The sequence below is a fragment of the Hyla sarda genome, chromosome 1 (assembly GCF_029499605.1).
Source record: "Hyla sarda isolate aHylSar1 chromosome 1, aHylSar1.hap1, whole genome shotgun sequence".
Taxonomy (NCBI): Eukaryota; Metazoa; Chordata; class Amphibia; order Anura; family Hylidae; genus Hyla; species Hyla sarda.
Window position 1 is genome coordinate 464472808 of NC_079189.1, and position 14786 is coordinate 464487593.

Genomic DNA, 14786 nt, shown 5'->3' on the forward strand with positions numbered 1-14786 from the left:
TTATGTTTTAGTGTCCTTTCAGTGATTTCAATTTGGCCGACACAATTTATGTACACTGCCTTCTGTGATTTAGAAATTACATGTGTTCTTTATTCTGTGGGTCAATACGATTAAAATGATACCCATGGCTAGATACTTTTATATTTTTGTACCTCTTTAAAAAAATCTAAAACTTTTTGTACAAAATCAGTAATTAAAATTGCCCTATTTTGACCACTTATAACTTTTTTCATTTTTCCGTATATAGGGCGGTATGAGGGCTAATTTTTTGTACCGTCATCTGTACTTTTTATTGATACCCCATTTGCATATATAAAACTTGTAGATAATTTTTTATTAATTTTTTGGGGAATAAAATGTGACAAAAAAAGCTGCATTTTTGGACTTTATTTTTTACGTTTACGCTGTTGACCGTACGGGATCATTAACATTATATTTTGATAGATCAGACATTTACGCACGAGACGATACCAAATATGTTTATTAAAAAAAAAATTACGCTTTTTGGGGGTGAAATGGGGAAAAAAAATGACAATTTTCATTTTTATTGGGGGGGGGGCCGAGGGGATTTTTAAACTTTTTTTTTTCTCTTACACTTTAATAGTCCCCATAGGGGACTATCTATAGCAATCATTTGATTGCTAATACTGTTAAGTGCTATGCATATGACATAGCACTGATCAGTATTATTGTTCGATCTCAGACCAGAGCAGGAAACACCGGAGGCAGGTGAGGGGACCTCCGTCCACAATTACAGATGATCGGATCGCCGCGGCAATTTTAACATTGCCACAGATGCCGTGATCTGTACTGATCAAGGCATCTGAGGGGTTAATGATGGTTAATGACGGGTCCCCGGCTGCTGATAGCCGGAACCTGCTGTGTATGACACTAGCACCGCTACGATGCTCGCGGTCATACACCGGACGTAAATGTACGTCCTAGTGTGCGAAGCACTGCCAAGCCAGGACGTACATCTACGTCCGTGGTCGTTAAGGGGTTAAGAGACATAACTATTATTTTCCCATCCACAGGGCCACATGAGGGATTGTTTTTTGAAGGTGCAATTGGCCTTCGCAATAACACCTTCCATTTAAAGGGAAAGCATCAGATTTTACCTGATATAACGCGTGGCAATAAGTTATGTATGGTATGGTAAAATCTTCAGCCTCATCATCCCTGGGGGAAGTTCCTATTATATAGTGATTTTACCTTATATTTTTATATTCCACTGTAAATATTTATGCCCACTGCTGTTCAAATATGACCTGCTATGTCACACAAGCTTTATCCCTACATTCAGGTGTATACCTTCACTTTTCTATGTTCTCACAAATGCCAAGTTTACACAGGATTTTATACAGAGTCAATTTAGAAGCATTTTTCATATGTACATTTCTTTATAAACATAATCAATGAAAATAAATGAAGTTAATACACTATCTTTAACCGCTTACAGGTATTTGCAGCACATACCTGTTTGCCGAATTACTATTGAAGGTAGTATTTTTATCACAGTTTAAATTAGATTCTGAATGCTCTGATGAATGCCCTTCGGTGGATATCAGATGACACCTTGCACCAGATAGCAGCTTAAATGGTTTTTCACTTTCTACAGGTACATGCTGTAAATAATGTGGTCTTATAGACTCTGTATTGCATTCTTTTAAGATCTGTTTTGCAGGCAGTCTTTTCTCCCTTGAGGTATTTTGAATGCAGCTGCTTAAACAAGCGCTTGGCTCAGAGGCAGAATGTGTTCCATAGCCGCTACTGACGGATGTGTTCTCCAAAAAATGCTCCTGTGTAATAAAAGCTCTTTGATGAATATCCAATTCCCTAAACAGATGGAGTGGGTTGCTTGAGTTCATCCCTCGTTCTTCATCTTGTGTACGCTGGTCATCCTGAGGTTTCAAAGAATGGGTGTCATATGTCACAGGTAAAACAGCATTGCCAGGTCCATAACTCTGAGGAGAGCTGCCTGCTTGTAAGTGGGCCAATTGCTTAATTTCATCACGGATGAGCTGAAAATAGAGTGAAAAAGATTACTTTTGTACCAAGATTTAATAAAGTACATAGTGCAAAAATTTAATAATACCGCAAAAAGTGATGGGCACCGCCAATATGTAAACTGTGGGTGCAGACACAGCTGTCAAAATTCGACAATATGAACACAAAAGGAAAAAGCTGACAACCTAAGTGAATGCACACCAACTACCATATATATATATGTATAATGAATAAAAAAAAATAATCTTTATTGAAAAAACACACATAAGAAGGGGTACAGACATCATTAAAACCACTTAAACATTAAACAAAATTCAGAGAGCCTAGGAATGTAATCCTATCTCTATCCCCCGACTCGTGCAAAATGAGCAGATAAGGTGACCATATTAAATTGAATATATGTAAACAGCCATATAGGCATGCCAGAGCCCCACAATGGGGCAAAAAATTAAGAAGAAAACACAATCCCCATGTGAAGTGCCTAGTGCATAAAAACTAATCACATCATTATCTACCATAAAACAAGGAAAAGTGTGTTTATCTCAAAGCATTACAAAGTGCCTATGTGAAAATCATGCACTGACTAACTGTAAACAATATGTATGACAAAATACCTAGGGGCCCCCCCATAAACTAGAGGTAATAAGCCCCAATAACCATGCGAGAAGCTAGGGCATCTGGCTGCAGAAAAAATATCAGCTACTGTGATAGACAGTCAAACATAAGGACAGTGTCACCCAGAGTCAGGGGACCGGCTTGCTCCACGCATTCCGCCACACTAAACGGTGGCTTCCTCAGGAGTGAACACATACTCCCTTCAATGCCTTATATATATTAATGAAAATAATAAATCAGAAACACCTGTAGAGGCCTGACAATTACCTGCCATTCGGCGAATCCGACATGGCTTCCATACACTTTCCAAATGAAGCACGCCGTTACCGGAAGTGACATAGTAATACTAGATTAGTGATCGCCGGGAATATGGCAGATTCACGATAGTGTCCGCATGCGAATATGCGTCATTGCGTCCCTATGGGCTGGTGTATCTCTTCGCAAACGCGCTCATGCGTATATATCGCTCGTCATGGTCTCCGGAAGTGACTCTTGTATAGAAATCACCGTTAACATGGTGGTCGCCATTCTAGGTGCGCACGCGGCGCGCACGAAATAAAAGTGTATTCAAAAAGAAAAATTTTATATTTAGGAAGGACTAAAACTTCTCCTTCCTCCGGCTTTGGCTCAAAAATGGCAGCAGCAGTTAAAAAAAAAACAAAAAAAAAAAAACAGTATCTACAGAAATATTTTCATGTCAGAGACATCTCAAATATAAATCGTCATAGCGTCTGCCCTCACCTGGAGCTGATGGTTAAACTGCTCTTGTTGGGCATCTATCTGTTCTTGACACTGTCGTTCAACTAGCTGAAATAACTGCAGCCATCGTTCCTACAACAGAATTGAGACTAATGAACAGTTTCTTCATAGGTAAAAAAGGAAGAAGTTTGCATTTAGTCTAGAACTTTACAAAAACAGATCTACGAATAGAGTGCTAATTCATAACTTGGTGTTTAGTATGTGCAATATCAGTCAGTGGCCAAGAAAATCCTTGAAATTATTGTTTCATTACATCCAGCGCTTAAAGGGGTACTCCGGTGAAAAAAAATGTTTTCCAACAGCTGGTGCCAGAAAGTTAAACAGATTTGTAAATTACTTTTATAAAAAAAATCTTATTCCTTCCAGTACTTATTAGCTGCTGAATACTACAGAGGAAATTCTTTTCTTTTCTTTTCTTTTTGGAACACAGAGCTGTCTGCTGACATCATGACCACAGTGCTCTCTGCTGACATCTCTGTCTATTTTAGGAACTGTCCAGAGCAGCATATGTTTGGTATGGGGATTTTCTCCTACTCTGGACAGTTCTTAAAATGGACAGAGATGTCAGCTGAGAGCACTGTGCTCGCGAGGTGGAGAGAGCTCCGTGTTCCAAAAAGAAAATAATTTCCTCTGTAGTATTCAGCAGCTAATAAGTACTGGCAGGACTAAGATTTTTTTAATAGAAGTAATTTACAACTCTGTTTAACTTTCTGGCATCAGTTGATTTAAAAAAAAAAATTCCACCGGCGTACCCCTTTAACTTCTATTATATTCCAGTGACAACATAACCATAAGATGTGTTAGGTGGTAGTTTAGAAGTCCCACCTATCTGTAGAAATGTGGTCACACTGAACCCACCTGAGTAGTACAAGTGGGCCAATGGTGGCTAAAAAAATTTTATAAAAAAAAAATAAAAAGCCAGAGACAGCTTGCAATGACCCTCTCTATTATTCTGCTTAATTGCCAGCATCTCCTACTGGGTAACTTTCTGGCTTGGCTTGTTAAAGCTTTATACATCTTATCCCCTATCCCAAGGCCGAGATCGCGGGGGTCCCCATCTGTGGGTCCCCTGAGATCATACACCTTATCCCCTACCCTTTAAATTCCTAGTCCTATTTTAAGGGGTCAAGGATTGACTTGAAAGTATTTTTCTATTCAGAATTTCCAGTGGAGCATGAATAGCTCCACAAGCCTTGTTCGCCTTCTCCCCAAGGACAAACATTAAAGCTTTGGTCCTTCTCATCTAAAACAATGTCCAACCTGTGATTCAGAACAGAACTCCGTGTTCCCCAATTCTCCTGAAAGGTGGGGATTCCACCTACTAGACAATTGTGACATAACCTAAAATATATACCTGTGATACCTCACAACTTTTCCTGGCTTCTAGATCTGTCTGATGATTGGTGCACCCACTTCTAGAGATCTGCAAGTTGTCACACTGGAAAGAATTTTCAGGCAGACTGGCTTCTTTGCTTTGGTTACTCCTAAATTCCAATAAAAAAAAGACAGAAGAAACCATATTAATTCCATATAAATATTGTATTATATTAGTTCTATTAAAAAGCAGGGCTGCAGATTGAAAATGAAATGGTCAAGCGACCAATTAGAGACAAGAAAAGTCACTTGACACAGGCTCCCACATTACAATGAGCTATGATCTACTCTATAGCTTTTCAGAGAAATCAACGTTTTAAATATGAGTTGGGAACAGGGTATAAACTCAAAGAGGCATAAGAACACTGTTGCATATATTCAGTGGCTAAAAACTGGCGTATAGCTAGCCACATTCTCAGCTGAGTAAAAGATGTGATTATTCCCAATCTAGACAATCATGCCTCAGAGGCAAGAGGATAGATGTTACTTCTACTCTGAATCCACTACTGGTGTTGAATGGATTCAAAACAGGGAAAAAAAATAAAAGAAGAAGAAGAAGAGAGAAGATGTAGCATCTATCCTCTATATTATCTAATCCATTATGATCAACACTTGATTTTGGCTGCATTGTTATTGCATGCTATGTTTATGCAAATAAACATAGCAGGTGCCTAACTGTTACCTTCATAAGTGCTGAAATGCAGTGGTGAGTATTGGCACTGTGGACAGATACAATTAATTTCCATAAAAAAAATAAAAAGGAAGAGTTGTTGGCCATTTCTGACAACTGTAGACCATGGGAAAGGATTTACCTATAAGTTTTATTTTCACCACAGTCCTTATCTGATGACTCTGCAAGCTCCTGGGGTACTGTTCCAACATGTGCAGCCTCCATGTTCATGTTTGATTAGATGTCATCAATTACATACTGTAAAGAGAGGAGAGGAAAAAAAAAAAAAAAAAAAAGTTTCCAAACTTTAGGAACATGTAAATGAAGCAAGAAAAAACAAGCTACTTTGCCTTATAATCTAATTTTTATCTAAATAAAAGTTTATGAGGAGAATGTTGACAAATTAATAATGTCACAATTCCCAATACAGCATAGTGTCATGTCAGACTTTTTACATAAGAAAACACAAACTTTAGTTAAGGAACCATTCCTCCGAAGATCCAAGAACAGAGCTGCTAGGTAAACTTTGGTAGGTCTGTTGTCAAAAGTTGGGCGAACTTGCCGACGTCAATGGGACGGGGCAACTATCTAAAGCATATAGTTTATGAATGCAACATCAAAAATCACAGTGGAAAAGTTTCAAATGTGTATGCAAAAATGATATTGTCCAAACCATTCCACACCATGATTCGGTCACAACCAAGGTATACAATTCTTTTGGCTTTTTTTCCAGTGCAGATCATCACTAGAGGCACCTTGGAGAATTATTTTCCCGTGTGCGTTAACAACAGTGGGGGAAGCTAACATGGACGTGCATGCGCAGCCCAAAGTGCTTGTGTGAGGTTTGAAAGGCTTGTCCAGGCTGAAAGTACAGGTTGGCAATCAAAACACTGACTGTTTAAAAGTGGACACGGGCACGAACATTGAATGAAATGCTGTGGCTCATGCATGCTGTGGCTCAGAACAGCCTCTTTGACAGATGAGCTCTAAACCTGAGACCTGACAGGTTCCCAGAGTATAGTAATGCCCAAAAAAAATAGCACCATAAGACAGGTTGTGTTCCCTCTTATCAATCAAGGTGCTTCTTGTTTAATTTGGTCTGGCCGTTCTCCCGCTGCAGCCCTCCGTCCATCCCGGTACTTCCAGGTCCTGTACGTGTGCCTGTGACGTCAGAAATTACCTAACCCATAAGGCCTTGCTGCAGTCCCACAACTCATTCTCACGTCCCACCCCATACCTAATAATGTAGTATGCTTATGCAGGTTGAGCTCCCCCTGGATACAGTGGGACAGAAAAAAGTATTTAGTCAGCCACCAATTGTGCAAGTTCTCCCACTTTAAAAGAGGAGAGGCCCGTCATTTTAATCATAGTTATACCTCAACTATGAGAGACATAATGAAAAGAAAAAAAAAATCCATAAAATCACATTGTCTGAATTTTAAAGAATTTATTTGCAAATTATGGTGGAAAATAAGTATTTGGTCACCAACAAACAAGCAAGATTTCTGGATCTCACAGACCTGCAACTTCTTCTTTAAGAGTCTCCTCTGTCGTCCACTTGCTACCTGCATTAATGGCGCCTGTTTGAACTTGTTATCAGTATAAAAGACACCTGTCCACAACCTCAAACAAACAGTCACACTCCAAACTCCACTATGGCCAAGACCAAAGAGCTGTCGAAGGACACTAGAAACAAAATTGTAGACCTGCACCAGGCTGGGAAGACTGACTCTGCAATAGCTAAATCAACTAAGGGAGCAATTATTAGAAAATGGAAGGCATACAAGACCACTGATAATCTTCCTCGATCTGGTGCTCCATGCAAGATCTCACCCCGTGGTGTCAAAATGATCAAAAGAATGGTGAGCAAAAATCCCAGAACCACACAGGGGGACCTAGTGAATCACCTGCAGAGAGTTGGGACCAAAGTAACAAAGGCTACCTTCAGTAACACACTACACCACCAGGGACTCAAATCATGCAGTGCCAGACATGTCCCCAGAAGAGGATTGGGAGAATGTCATATGGTCAGATGAAACCAAAGTAAAACTATTTGGTAAAAACTCAACTTGTCGTGTTTGGAGGAGAAAGAATGCATCCAAAGAACACCATACCTACTGCAAAGCATGGGGGTGGAAACATCATGCTTTGGGGCTGTTTTTTAGCAAAGGGACCAGGACGACTGATCTGTGTAAAGGAAAGAATGAATGGGGCCATGTATTGTGAGACTGAGTGAAAACCTTCCATCAGTAAGGGCATTGAAGATGAAATGTGACTGGTTCTTTCAGCATGACAATGATCCGAAACACACCACCCAAGCAACAAAGGAGTGGCTTTTAAGAAACATTTCAAGGTCCTGGAGTGGCCTAACCAGTCTCCAGATCTCAACCCCATCGAAAACCTTTGGAGGGAGTTAAAAGTCCATGTAGCACAGCAACAACCCCTAAACATCACTGCTCTAGAGGAGATCTGCATGGAAGAATGGACCAAAATACCAGCAAAAATGTGTGAAAACATTGTGAAGACTGACAGAAAACGCTTGACCTCTGTCATTGCCAACAAAGGGTATATAACAAAGTATTGAGATTAACTTTTGTTCTTGACCAAATACTTATTTTCCACCATAATTTACAAATAAATTCTTTAAAAATCAGACCATGGGATTTTGGATTTTTTTTTCTCATTATGTCTCTCATAGTTAAGGTATACCTATGATAAAAATTAAAAGGCCTCATCTTTATAAGTGGGAGAACGTGCCCAATTGGTGGCTGACTAAATACTTTTTTGCCCCACTGTATATGAATATTGAGAGATGGGGAAGACCCGACTTGCTGCACGGAGGGCTGGCACAGAGTGCTAAGGATGCTGGGTCCGTGCACAAAATGGCGACGAGAGGCGGCATACAGGGGGGTCAGACGTCACAGCTACTGAGGAACAGCTCAGCTTCCGGACTGCTCAGATCTCAGGTACCGCTGCGGATTTGGGCATGGTGCCAATTGTGTTTTCTATATAACTTTTTAAACCGAGCGCAGTGCGGAAAAGAAAGATTTGTTGCACTACACTTTTAAGCATTATTGTTATTTAACCTGTTCAGGACGCTGGGCGTATGCATAAGCCCTGCATCCCAAGTCCTTAAGGACGTTGGGCGTATGCATACGCCCGTGGGAATTCCGGTCCCCGCCGCTAGCCGGTTGGGGATCGGGATGCCTGCTGATATCATTCAGCAGGCACCCCGGCACATCCTGAGACACCCCCCCCCCCCCCCCCCCCATGTCGGCGATCGCAGAAAATCGCATGTCAATTCCGACATGCGATTTTCTGCTATTCCGGGCTGATCGGCTCTCTGGTGACCCGATCACCCTGAAAATAGCGATGATTGGAGCTGTCAGGGACAGCCCCGATCATCTTGAGGGCTAGCAGAGCTGCGATCTCCTCCTATCCCCTGCCATTGGTCAGAACTGATTCTGACCAATGGCAGAGCAGGACAGTGAGTTGCCATGGCAACCCCCCGTTCTGCCCTCCCCTGGATGTCAAGGGGATCGTGGGAAGAAGATGGAGGCCGGTAACTGCAGGAGAAGATGCCTGGAAATCCCCGATCGTCGCTGGAGACTGCTGGATCCTGGGTCAGGTAGGGAAACTACAGTGGGGGGGGGGGGGGAATTGAAAGTAAAGTGATCTTTACTGTGGCAACCACTAGGAAGGCCAAACTGCAACTCCAGCACCCGGAAAATAAGGCTGATCGGAGTTGTCAGCCTAAGGGATGGGAGTGAGGTCGCAGATCTGTGATCTCCTCCTATCCCCTGCCATTAGTCAGAACGGAGTTCTGCCCGCCCCCTGGATGTCGAGGGGATCGGGGAAGAAGATGGAGGCCGTACCTGCAGGAGAAGATGCCTGGAGACCAGGGATCTTCGCTGGAACCTGCTGGATCAGGTAGGGAATCAACGGTGGGGGGGGAATTGAAAGTGAAAGTAAAATGATCTTTACTGTGGCAACCACTAGGAAGGCCAAACTGCCACTCCCAGCATGCCCAGACAGCCAAAGGCTGTCTGGGCATGCTGGGAGTTGTAGTTTTGCAACATCTGGAGGGTCACAGTTTGGAGACCACTGTTACAGTGGTGCCCAAATGGTAGCCCTCCAGATGTTGCCAAACTACAACTCTCAGCATGCCTCGACTGCCCACTTGTAGTTCTGTAACATCTGTCCCTTCAGATTTAGCAATTTTCATGAAATTTTTGAAAATTGCTGCTCTACTTTGAAGCCCTCTAATTTTTTCAAAAAGCAAAAATATGTCCATTTTATGATGCCAACATAAAGTGGACATATTGTATTTGTGAAGAAAATTTTAATTTATTGTGAATATCCATTTTCCTTACAAGTAGAGAGCTTCAAAGTTAGAAAAACGCAAAATTTTCAATATTTTCATGAAATTTTGGGATTTTTCACCAAAAAAGGATGCAAGTAACGCCGAAAATTTACCACCAAAATAAAGTAGAATATGTCACAAAAAAAACAATCTCAGAAACAGAATATTCGGTAAAAGCGTTTTCGCGTTATTAACCCCTTAAGGACGCAGGACGTAAATGTACGTCCTGGTGAGGTGGTACTTAACGCACCAGGACGTACATTTACGTCCTAAGCATAACCGCGGGCATCGGAGCGATGCCCGTGTCATGCGCGGCTGATCCCGGCTGCTGATCGCAGCCAGGGACCCGCCGGCAATGGCCGACGCCCGCGATCTCGCGGGCGTCCGCCATTAACCCCTCAGGTGCCGGGATCAATACAGATCCCGGCATCTGCGGCAGTTCGCCATTTAAATAAACGATCGGATCGCCCGCAGCGCTGCTGCGGGGATCCGATCATTCATAACGCCGCACGGAGGTCCCCTCTCCTTCCTCCGTGCGGCTCCCGGCGTCTCCTGCTCTGGTCTGTGATCGAGCAGACCAGAGCAGGAGATGACCGATAATACTGATCTGTTCTATGTCCTATACATAGAACAGATCAGTATTAGCAATCATGGTATTGCTATGAATAGTCCCCTATGGGGACTAATCAAGTGTAAAAAAAAATGTAAAAAAATGTAAAAGTAAAAAAAAAGTGAAAAATCCCCTCCCCCAATAAAAAAAGTAAAACGTCCGTTTTTTCCTATTTTACCCCCAAAAAGCGTGAAAAACATTTTTTATAGACATATTTGGTATCGCCGCGTGCGTAAATGTTCGAACTATTAAAATAAAATGTTAATGATCCCGTACGGTGAACGGCGTGAACGAAAAAAAAATTAAAAAAAAGTCCAAAATTCCTACTTTTTTAATACATTTTATTTAAAAAAAAATTATAAAAAATGTATTAAAAGTTTTTCATATGCAAATGTGGTATCAAAAAAAAGTACAGATCATGGCGCAAAAAATGAGCCCCCATACCGCCACTTATACGGAAAAATAAAAAAGTTAGAGGTCATCAAAATAAAGGGATTATAAACGTACTAATTTGGTTAAAAAGTTTGTGATTTTTTTTAAGCGCAACAATAATATAAAAGTATATAATAATGGGTATCATTTTAATCGTATTGACCCTCAGAATAAAGAACACATGTCATTTTTACCATAAATTGTACGGCGTGAAAACAAAACCTTCCAAAATTAGCAAAATTGCGTTTTTCGTTTTAATTTCCCCACAAAAATAGTGTTTTTTGGTTGCGCCATACATTTTATGATATAATGAGTGATGTCATTACAAAGGACAACTGGTCGCGCAAAAAACAAGCCCTCATACTAGTCTGTGGATGAAAATATAAAAGAGTTATGATTTTTAGAAGGCGAGGAGGAAAAAATGAAAACGTAAAAATTAAATTGTCTGAGTCCTTAAGGCCAAAATGGGCTGAGTCCTTAAGGGGTTAATTCGTAAAGTGACGGTGGTCAGAATTGCGAAAAAGGGCTCAGTCCTTAAGGTGAAAAAGGGCTGCGTCCTTAAGGGGTAAAGTTTTAAACAGAAAGTGCAACCATATTAGTTATTACCTTTTTTGGCTTCACAGTGCTGTGATTGTGCTTATATGTTTATGTGACAACTTATGTAGAATCAGTGTGGGTGTTATGGATAACAGATGAAGATCATTCTTCTGAGATGGTGATTGCATCCTGTACTACGCCCTGTGTGACCATCCCCTTTTGGCACAGAGAAAATATGATGCAATGCGTACGTAAAGTAGTCTGCTAACCAATTAGAATGCTTACACAATGTGCTACACCCAACTGAAGGATATATCTTGTGTGTACGCTATACAATAAATCAGAGAACCGTTTTGAATCTATCGTGTGTCAATGTGTTTTTCTCCATGCACGTATTATCTAATTTGGCTCAGGACATCAACCTAGAACGGTAACTTGGAACGCATCCAAAACACGGGTAACCTCTATGTCAGTGTTTCCCAACCAGTGTGCCTGCAGCTGTTGCAAAACTACAACTCCCAGCATGCTTGGCAAGCCTTTCAACATGCTAAGAGTTGTAGTTTTGCAACAGCTGGAGGTTTACTGGTTGGAAAATACAGTACTGCTCTATGCGATAGCTCCCCCAACAAGGCACCGTACAACTGACTGCTGAGATCCCTGAGGAAGTCATGTGTAGTGACAAAACCTGTAGGTATCAGGTGGACATATGGGAGGAGATTTATCAAAACCTGTCTAGAGAAAAAGTGGTGCGGTTGCTCACAGCAACCAGATTGTTTCTTTGATTTTTAATTAGGCCTCTGAAAACTAAAATAAGCAATCTGATTAGTAATCTGGTTGTTATGGGCAAATGCACCACTTTTCCTCTGCACAGGTTTTCATAAATCTCCCTTATGGTCCATTCATTCTCCCACTTTTGGACTGGCTTGAATATGTGACTTCTTAATTGCCATTGTGTTTATCATCCTATTCCGAACTTTGTTCTATTTTAGCTCTGTACTTAGACCTCTTCTTGTTCCTTAGTTTAATTGTGTTATTCTGTTTACTATTTTATGTGACTTGTTTTATTACATTTGTACTTGTATACATGATAATGACGTGCATGTCCATCATTGAACGCTATTTTTCAGCACTTTACACAATACAAATCTACTATATTACTAGTGAGTGTCCATATTTGGTCAGAATTTGCGCACATGTCCTGGGGGTGACTACTACCTGTTCCCCTCTTGCTAATAAAGTGGATCTTTTGAGCCTTTTTAGTGTTTTTAATCTTAGATGGGCACTGTCACCAACTTTATTTTTTGATATGTTGTAGTACTTATGTACTACAACATATCTGTAATATATTTTCATTAATTATTTTTTCATTTTCATGTTGAATTTTATGTTTGAAAACCGGCCACTAGAGGTCTCCCTCCTAGTGGCCGGCTGCAGCACGGCGTGATGTCACGTCTGAATTCGGACCGATTGCGGCCGGGCAATCGGTCCTAATTCATTTACACTGCGCTCGCTCCCTGCCTGTCAATCAGACAGGCAGGATCGAGCGCATTGGCTCCCCGGTCACTGGCTGGGAGGCCACTCCTCCCGCACATGTCGTCGCCGCTGCCCCTGTACGTCTGCTGCCGGACTCTGCAGTATCAGTAAGTATGGAGGAGAGATGTTTAGGGAAGTTGGTGGTTATAACGGGGGTTGTAGGAGACTGGGGTTCCGGGTTTCAGAACGGGGGGGGGGGGGGGGGTGACGGAGGGAACGGGGTAGCGCCACATGGCACTAACTTATAGTTCATCTACACAGGGTGCCTCCCGCTGTTTCACTACAACTCCCAGCATGCCCTGACAGCCCATAGATGTCAGGGCAAGCTGGGAGTTGTAGTGGTGAAACAGCTGGAGGCACCCTGTATAGATGAACTAATGGCGAAAGTGTCAGCCCCAGCAGGCATCAGTGACGTTGTGCCTGCTGAGGAAGTCTGCCTGGTAGTGAGCACACTACCAGGTAGACAAAGTTATTTTTAATATAGTAAAAAAAAATTAAAAATAAAAGCAGGGAGGGGGTTAGGGATAGATGGACAATAGGCAGGGACAGAAAAAAATATATATAGGCTGGTGGGAGTATCTTTTGCATTTTTGGTGTTGTCTCCAATAAAGATTTTATTTTGTCTTTGGGTGTGTATCATTTTGATGTTTTGTCTTTGTCTCTGTTGTATATTGCAACATACTGACACCTGACAGCACCCCTTGAATACAATTTGGCTAAGGGTGGGTTCACACTGCGGAATCTCCACTCCACTTGAGGATTGGGATATTTAGCAGATGGGTAACATTTTGTTATTACATTTATTGCTGTCTGTTTTACGTTTGTGGCATTTAAACACCTCTTGTTATCTATTACCTCCAGTATATAGGAGCTTGGTTCTTTTTCCAGTCACACAATTCTGACCTTCCATCTAAAATTATAAGAAAATTACAAAAAAGCAATAGTAATAAGCATATGTATCCTCTATACACCAACTGGTAAGCAGCACCCCACAGTTCCCATGCCCAGACCGATACACTCTGCTCCCATTGGATGAACGGTTGTAGTTCTAGAATGTTTATAGTAATACTGGTTTCTGATTGGACCTCCGAAGCGTCAATCAGCGCTCCAGCTGTATGGAGCTGATGCAGGCGGGAAGACGAAGACGTGTCAGCTTCAGAAAGCGTCACACACCGTGCAGCGCGGTACCGTCATGTAACCTGTGTATAATAAGCGAACCGCCGCTTTCCTCGCGTGCTGTTATAATGAAGCGTCTGCTATCATTGCTATAGCCGGTCCTTACAACTTCCACGCTAGAATACACCCGCTTATAGCACAGGAGGGATAATCCGTCCAGCGTTACATTATAGGCAAACAGTACGACCCTCGTCCCCCTAGGACATTTACATGAAAGAGTCAATTACCTGGCTAGCCGGTGCCATACCCAGGAGCTCCAGCCAGAGCCGTCCTGCGATGTAAACATTGTCCTCTTGTCAATAAAGCTAGAGAGGAGAAATGGCGTCATTGAAGGGGCGGGGCTTTTTAGAAAAGGTCACAGTAATTGGCTACTGGGAGGATTCAAATACTGAGCAATGCAGGGGTTCGCGAGTCACTTGTGTGTTACAGTATATGTCACAGGGTCACTGATAGGATACTATACCTGCTCTGCAGAAAGTGGAGCTTCATGTCTACCTGATAACGGATATTAGTTATTCTTCATTCTTTTACAGTAGACAGGAATACTTAAGGACGCAGAGTGTTTGCACTTTCGTTTTTTCCTCCTTACCTTTTAAAAATCATAACCCTTTCAATTTTCCACCTAAAAATCCATATTATGGCTTATCTTTTGCGCCACCAATTCTACTGTGCAGTGATATTAGTCATTTTACCCAAAAATTCATGTCGAA

At 41.6% G+C, this 14786-nt stretch overlaps 1 protein-coding gene across 10 annotated transcripts in view; it reads right to left on the bottom strand.

Moving 5' to 3' along the window:
• The window catches only part of MPHOSPH9 (M-phase phosphoprotein 9), an 87595-nt gene extending 73195 nt beyond the window's left edge, over positions 1-14400 (bottom strand). For 6 of the 10 annotated variants that reach the window (XR_008847171.1, XM_056535730.1, XM_056535757.1 and 3 more), the window contains exons 1-6: positions 14304-14400; positions 13756-13810; positions 5568-5683; positions 4736-4865; positions 3364-3453; positions 1477-2021 (exon numbers count right to left, since the gene is read on the bottom strand). Coding sequence is in view for 9 of the 10 variants with exons in the window: in XM_056535730.1 (XP_056391705.1) it covers positions 1477-2021; positions 3364-3453; positions 4736-4865; positions 5568-5656 (854 nt within the window). In the remaining variant the exon portion in view is untranslated. Of the gene's footprint in view, positions 1-1476; positions 2022-3363; positions 3454-4735; positions 4866-5567; positions 5684-9300; positions 9427-13755; positions 13811-14303 lie in introns of those variants that run through there. The other 4 variants (XM_056535763.1, XM_056535798.1, XM_056535740.1 and 1 more) reach the window with 3 other exon arrangements.
• Positions 14401-14786: the final 386 nt, after the last annotated feature.